General features: G+C 38.1%; 1 protein-coding gene across 1 annotated transcript; it reads left to right on the forward strand.

The window, feature by feature from the left end:
* Positions 1 to 291: 291 nt before the first annotated feature.
* On the forward strand, positions 292 to 4,747 carry LOC136217556 (uncharacterized). Its single transcript, XM_066004134.1, has 2 exons — positions 292 to 403; positions 931 to 4,747. Exon 2 carries the CDS (start codon positions 936 to 938, stop codon positions 2,127 to 2,129), a length of 1,194 nt encoding a protein of 397 aa, XP_065860206.1. The 5' UTR covers positions 292 to 403; positions 931 to 935; the 3' UTR covers positions 2,130 to 4,747.
* The last annotated feature ends 2,969 nt before the right edge of the window (positions 4,748 to 7,716 follow it).

Raw genomic sequence — 7,716 nt, forward strand, 5'->3', positions numbered from 1 at the left:
AATTTGATTCTGCATTTTCTTTCCTTTTTGTTTTTATTGTTGCTTTCATTTCCGTTTATTATTTTGGTTAATTGAGTTTTGATCTCGTTTGTTTTTCCTGTCAAACTTTGTTCCCCCGCACTCTATTTCAAACAAAAAAAATAATAATAAAAAAATAATAATAAAAAAATAAATAAAAAAATAAATAAAAAAATAAATTAATAAAATAAAGGAAAGAAAAGAGTGAGAAAAGAAAAAAAAGGGGGGATGACTCATCATCCCCTTCCCCACCTTCTTCTTCCCTTCTCTCTTCTTTCTTTTCTTTTTATCACATTTTTCTTCATTCTTCTCTTCTCCTTCTCTTTTGTTTCTTCAAAACCTAACCCCCCAAATTCTTCATTCCAACCCGAATTCAAGATATAAGGTATGAATCTTTACCTATTTTTTATTTCTAACATGTTTATAGACTTAGATTTTAGCTTAGGGTGATAATTTTTGAGGTTTGAGAAAAACCTAAGTTTTGGGTTTTTTCCCCTTTTCTCAAATTAGTGTATTGTTTGCTTCTAAACTTTTGATTTTCTTGCAATTTGTGTTAATATAATGATTAATTTATAGTTTGGATGTGATTTCTATTCTCAATTTGTGAATATTTGGAGAAATTGCTCAATTTGGGCAAAATCCACATTCTAGCTCAAAGTTCAACTATTCAATTTATAGTTAGAAGCTTGTCAAAAAGGTTGTGAATTGCATTCTTTTTATGTTTTAGTCATTGGGTATCTTCAATTTTGCATGAATTTTGTGAATTTCGGGTAAAACAATTAGGGACCAAATGCTTATGATTTAGTCCCTAAGTGCTTAACGCTATGATTGTGCCTATGAATGATTTATTGAGGGTTTATGTTGAAGCTTGTAAATAATTTCTAACTCTTCCATTTTTGGTCTATTCCTCAGAAAATATGGGTCGGAAAGGAAAAGCTAAGATCGTCGTCGAGAATGAAGCCGAATCGGAGGTCGAATTCGACGAGAGCCTCCAAGCTAAGTATGATCCACCCTTTGACCTTATTGATGAACGTGAGGGACTTTTGTATGATAGGTTTTCCAAACAAGACCTTGCCACACATGTAATTGTCGATCAAGCCTATTTATCGAGTCTAGGGTTAAAAAAGGATTTCAATGAAATTCTCAAATTCCACGGCTGGTATAGACTAGCCACAACCCAGACTCCGGTTTATCACAATTTTACCATAGAATTCTTGACAACTTGGAAAAAGGAGCTACCCTTGGGCGGTGGGAAGCATTCCTTTAGGCTAAACGGTAAACCTTACCGCTTTGATGGTACCACGCTAGCAGCCCTAATGGGAGTTTATAATCACCCAGGGGCGATCTCAGACTTTGAGAAGCCTATAACAAAAGATATAGCTTGGGAACAACTCACAGGCATATCAGACTTTAACTCCCAGACTGCTAGCCCAATCGCTCTCCTAGACCCACTTCTCAATCTTGTCCACAAATTTGTGGCCCACAACTTATTGGGCAAAAATGAGAGCAATAAAGTCTCAAAGACGGAATTGCTCATATTATGGTGTGTGGCCAACCACAAACCCGTGGACAATATCAAGGCCATATTTGAAGGCTTCTCGAGTCAAACAAGTAGAAAACATGGTTCCCTAGGTCTTGGACACCTAGTTACCAACCTACTTGAGAGCCAATTCAAGAATTTAGATAATCCCGAAATTGCTATTTATCCTACTCTGCTAAACTCCAAGTTTTTGGGGAAATCTACTTTTCAAGAAATTTTAAACAGGAACCCAACTGGAGGAGCAAGCTCCAGCGGAGGAGGAAGAAAAAGAGCACGAGTTCCACAACAAAGAAGGGATGAAGAACCTGAGGAAGAAGAACCTGCGACGGCAGGAGACCAAAGGGAACACCAAGCGTCGGGGACGGAGGCCCAGTTCCAAGCCATCAACACCATGATGGCAGAAATGCGGGACCTGAACCTACGGACCTTTAACACTGTTCAACAGATGGACCAACGGTTCACCAACTTTGAGCAAAATATGGACCGAAGGCTTTCGGGTCTTGAATATGTAGCGGCTGACTACTGCGAGCGCTACAACATGCCTTGGCCATACCCCCCGGCCGATCAGTAAGTTGTCTTCTCCACCCTAACTTTTTACACTCGTACTTCAAGGTTTATGATGCAATGTTGGAACTTATTGCATATTTTTAGTGTGAGGAGGAGGGGTAGACAAACTTAACAAAAATTGTATAAATTTTTAAATTTTTGTTGCTTCGTGTCTAGTTTAGGTTTGCGTTTTGGTGTTTTATTTTTGCTTTATTTATGTCTTTGCATGTTTAGGACCTAAAACCGTGAACCTCCTTCGAATCTAAACTTCGTTATTTGTCTTTGAGGGCTGAAAACCGAATCTAAAATTGCATGACAACTAGTTTAGGCGTAGGACACAACTCTTGTATCTGTAAAAGCATGAGCTACAGTTTGCATTTAGACCCTACTTTTGAAGAAATGAAAAAATCATTACTTAGGTAGATAACTTAAGAATTGAAGGCATGTGATATTAAACTTGAGTTTGGGGAAAACTAGTAAACACAAAATTGAAACCCAAAGAATTGTGAGCTGAATTTGAGCCTAAGAGCGAACATCAAAAAGCTCTTTTTCTTGACATTTTTTGTGTGAATGCTTTGACTTGTGGAAGATTACAGATTTTGCACCTAATACTGTGTTGAACCTACATGCAATGATTTGAGATGATAAACGATGAATCAGCCTCATTAGAATTAACCCTTTTCTTTACCTTGTTTTTCTTTTTCATCCACTCTAGGAAGCCCCTTTGAGCCGCCATTTTTATAGTTTGTAGATTTTCTTTCGTTCTAACCCGTTTTTGCGAACCACAACTTGGTTCGCCACTTAACCCTTGTTTTTGCAAAGCTCGAACTGAGCCTTTGTTTTCTTCTAGCGCTTTATCTTTGTTTATGGCATTACAGTAGCAAGCCAAAAGGCTAAGAAGTGAATGAGCATCACTATCCCAAAAAGAAAAAAAAAGGGGGGGAAGAAAAACAGAAAAAAAAAGAGAAAAGAAAAGAGACGAACAAAAGGGAAACAAAACTTCATTCCCCAGTTCCTAAAAATCAAAAACGTATCAAGAAAGCATCCCAAAAGAAAACAAAAACAATAAGGGATGAATAAAAAGCTCAGTCACTTCATATTTGCTAAAGCCACTTTAACTCTGTTTTTGTAGCACTAGAATATTTAACCTTTGTTGTACCTTTAACCCTCTAACCACATTACAACCCCAATTAGAGGCTGTTTTTGATATCATCGGAGTCATATAGCATAGTAGAGGAACTCGGATGAACGTGCAAAATCAACGTAATCCTAAGCAAGAACATAAGCCGAGAGTAAACACCTTAGCCACCAAAAATTGTGTGAATGAGTGAACTACCTATGGTGAGGTGTTTTACTTAGCGATCCCCTCAAGCTCGTTTAATTGAACATGTGTCCTTTTTGCTTAAAACTATGACCTATTGTAATTGAAATGCGGCTTTTGGATATCGTGTCTCTACTTTGTACTTCCGAATGCATGTAATTACAAATGCTCGAAATTATGTCAAGCACCTAGTCAAACTGGGAAGTTTTCTAGCTTGCTTGTGATGGCGGGTTTAGTTTTTTAGTTTACTTGGGGACAAGTAAAGTTTTAAGTGCGATGAGGTTTGATAGGGGTCAAAAACCCCTATCTTTGGGTATGGTTTTAGGACGGTTTTTAGGGTTATTTGGCTAATAAGCGAGCAATTCTCACATTTAAATGCTTTTGTGTGAGTAAGTTAGGAATTGAGAACATTCTATTTACTTTTCGTCGTTTAGGCTTGTTTTGTAATCAATTTAGGCAAATACGGCCGAAATAGCATGCGTATTAGAATTCCGTTATCTTTTGAAGCTAATTGGTCCGTCAAAAGTCGCACCAAACGAAGCGTCTGCTCAAAATAAGCGATTGACGGATCAATTTGGCTTTTGGACTAATGTTTTCCGGAGTTTTTATGCGTGTGCAGGTGTGAAGTCGGACGAAAAAGGTCGCGGAACTCATCGAGCTTGGATCGAGCGCGCTTCGAGCGAAAACGCTCGACGAGCAGGGCGCTACGGGCCATTTCTGCTCGCCGAGCAGGCCTTTGGAGGCCTGCTCGCCGAGCAGGCTATGCCTACTCATCGAGCAGGCCGCTAGAGGCCTGCTCGGCGAGCAGGGGGCTGCTCGGCGCGAGCAGCCCTGCTCGCCGAGCAGCCTTTCATGCTCGGTGAGCAGCCCTGCAGGAATTGGTCAAAAAGACCAATTCCGCCCCCACGAAGCCACGTTCGGCCCCACGTCTTCCTACACCAACTAGGACACGAAAATAGGTCAAAACGAGGCCCGAGACGCGTCTATAAATAGGAATTTTCAATTGTAAATTAAACATCTTTCGTTTTTGTAAATTATTTTAGCTTTCCCCTTGTAATTCCTCTTCATCTTCTCCACCTTCCTCAAACTCCATTGAAGCTCCTTCAAAGCTTTCTACCGAGGAATTATCAAGGTCCGTCCTTAAGATCAAGTCGCCGGCTGCAGAGTAAACAGGTTCCCTGAAAGGGATTTTTGTATCTCCTTTTATCTTTCCATGTTTGTACTCTTTGATACAGTTGCCGAACTTGACTTATTGTATCTTGTGACAATTACTTTCGCCTTTAATAATAATTTAGCTCTTGTTTTGTTCTATGTTTATTGTCTAATTCTTGTCTTACGCTTTATTCAATTGGTTTAACTCATTCAAAAGCCCCAAAATCTAGTAGGCACATATTGCGAGCTGAATCTGACCTAGTCAGAGCCTAGGAGATTGACAACCTCTTAGTTGATTAAGCGCCAATTTACTGAGCCTTAGACCTAGTTTCGGCCTTAGGGAATCACGCGCTAGGAACCTCAGGAGGGTAAGTAGGGTTAATCGCCTTGGATCGACTTAGATTAGGTCTTTATTCAATAGACTTGATAATCTATCTTTATTATTATCGTTCATACCATATTCCTTCGAATAGTTTCATTAATGAAAGATCAATTAGGGGTAGAGTAATTTAGTTAGGCTTAGAATAACTTAGCTAGAATTAGATAACTTAGTTAGAATTAGATAATTTAGCTAGGATTAGCACAATTCAACCTAGGAGTAGATTAATTTAACAAACCAAACTCAAAACCCCCTAAGCCTAGATAACATCCGAGATCGAGTAGCTTGATACTTGCAGAAATAAATCCTGTGGACGATAACCTGGACTTAAACCAGAAATTTATTACTTGATAACGACGGGGTACACTTATCCCTCAGATCGGGTTCTTCACGGAATCCGCATCACCCACAGCAATAAAAAAACAACGGCAAATACTCTCCCAACGAAAATTTGAGGAAGAAATAAGAAGCTTTCTACTTACCTTTTCTAATATTTATAGCAGAAGGGTAAGAGGCGCCGGCACCGCGCATATTTTTAAGAAATATTTACGGCGCATGCGGGGGATTTAATTACAGACGCAATTAATACGGCGCTACAAACAAAAAACGCATGCAGCAATCCCAGAGGTTTTTCTTCAAATAATCCGACGAGCTCTTCTTACAGTTGTCCACCATTATCTAGGCAAGAAACAGTTGCAATCTCGGATCTTCTCGCATTAAATACTCGAATTGACTCTTCGGCGGGGGGACTACATGATTCGGGATATGAATAAGGGCCCCAAGGCCCAGAAGGGCCCCAAGGCCCAGGAGGCCCCAAGGCCCGAGCACCCTCTATAAATACACAGCTCATCTGGGAAGTAAGAGGCGGGTAACTCTTTCTAACTCTCACACATTTGATTAATATACGCTCTTGAGCTACTAACTGTCTTGATCGTCGGAGTGTCCGCAGGGACCCTTCCCGGCACAGGGACGAACGTCCGGAGTATCAAACCTCTTCAACAAGGGCTCGGATCACTGTATTCGCATTCCCAGATTATCTTGTTTAACTTACTTTTTATGTTCTTCTATTGTACTGCTTTATCAAGACATACATTACAATTAATTAAGTAAAAACAAATAAATATGTATGAACTGATTAAGTGTGTTTCTTTGTTTTTAAGGTAGCATTTCTACCATTAAGGTAATTTTGATATTCTGTTATGACTTGAATAGGTATGAACTAATTAGCATGCTCTGATTCGACTTGCATTAAATGTCTACTTCAAATCATGAAGTATATAAATTTCTATTTCAAAATAGGATTAAGTTGTGCATTTCATAAAATCTACAAAAACTTATATCCACAAGTTAGACAAAAAAAAAGGCATCACACACTTAAAAATTAATGGGAACTTAATCTTCGAGTTGTGGAACTACTTAGTTCTCCCCCTCTTGCATAGCATGCCCTCATTGCATGTTCTTCCATCCATCTCGTGGCAGTTGCATCAAATTCTGTCATGTTGATATTGTATTACTCATCAACTTGTTCCTGTCTTGGAAATGGACCCTCAATGTAGGTTCTATCATCAGGGTATATATATATGCCACAACAGCTAACAAATGCATAGTTAAATTAAATGGAAACATGGAATATAAATTATTTTCTTCCCCAAAGTATTTGATTGGTTTGGACTTAGGAGAGTAAACTATATGTATGGGCGATGAGACCTTTCTTTTATATTATTCCATCCTATCATCCTTCTTCGCTAAGGTAATGGGTTAACCTACCATCCTTTATAAAAAAAAATCACATCCCAAAATTTCGAAATAAAAAAGAAGGGTTCAAATCATCAATTTCAAAACATAAAGAAACCGATGAATCGACATAAAAGATAGAAGATATTAAAATCATAAATTCATAACAATGAAGAGGAAAAATATTTGGATTTCTGATGTTGAGCTTGAGGAAAACAGAACTTGAAGAAGATGAACAGTTGTTGAACAAGACAAACTGACTGATGTTAGAATGTGAAGAGAGAAATATTTTTGTATTGTAGGAAGCATGTTTTATTATGCTTTTAATGGGGAATCAAAACTGATTAACACGTAATCAGGTAGTAATCACTCATTTCAGTATTTTACGGAATCCAATTATCATTCCAATTTTAAATTAACTATCCAAACAATCGAAATAACAATCACATGTTCCTATTCCCATTTTGTATGAACCAAACACCCCTAACTATAACACTGGGTCTATTACACAAAATCTACAGAAACCTATATCCACAAGTTATACAAAAAAAAAAAACAAATTAGGCACCACACACTTAAAAACTAAGGGGAACTTAAGCTTCGAGTTGTGGAACTACTTACTATCCCTCTTGCACATCATGCCCTCGTTGCATGCTCTTCCATCCATCTTGTGGCAGTTGCATCAAATTCTGTCATGTTGATATTGTATTACTCATCAACTTGTTCCTGCCTTGGAAATGGACCCTCAATGTAGGGCTCTTAGGGCATATATATGCCACAACAACTAACAAATGCATAGTTAAATTAGATGGAATCATGGAATATAAATAATTATCTTCTCCAAAGTATTTGATTGGTTTGGACTTAGGAGAGTAAATCTATGTATGGGCAATAAGACCTTTCTTTTATATTATTCCATCCTATCATCCTTCTTCGCTAATGTAATGGGTTAACCTACCATCCTTTATAAAAAAAAATTCGTATCCCAGAATTTCAAAATAAAAAAGAATGTTCAAATCATCAATT

This window comes from Euphorbia lathyris, chromosome 2, assembly GCF_963576675.1.
Source record: "Euphorbia lathyris chromosome 2, ddEupLath1.1, whole genome shotgun sequence".
NCBI classification, from domain to species: domain Eukaryota; kingdom Viridiplantae; phylum Streptophyta; class Magnoliopsida; order Malpighiales; family Euphorbiaceae; genus Euphorbia; species Euphorbia lathyris.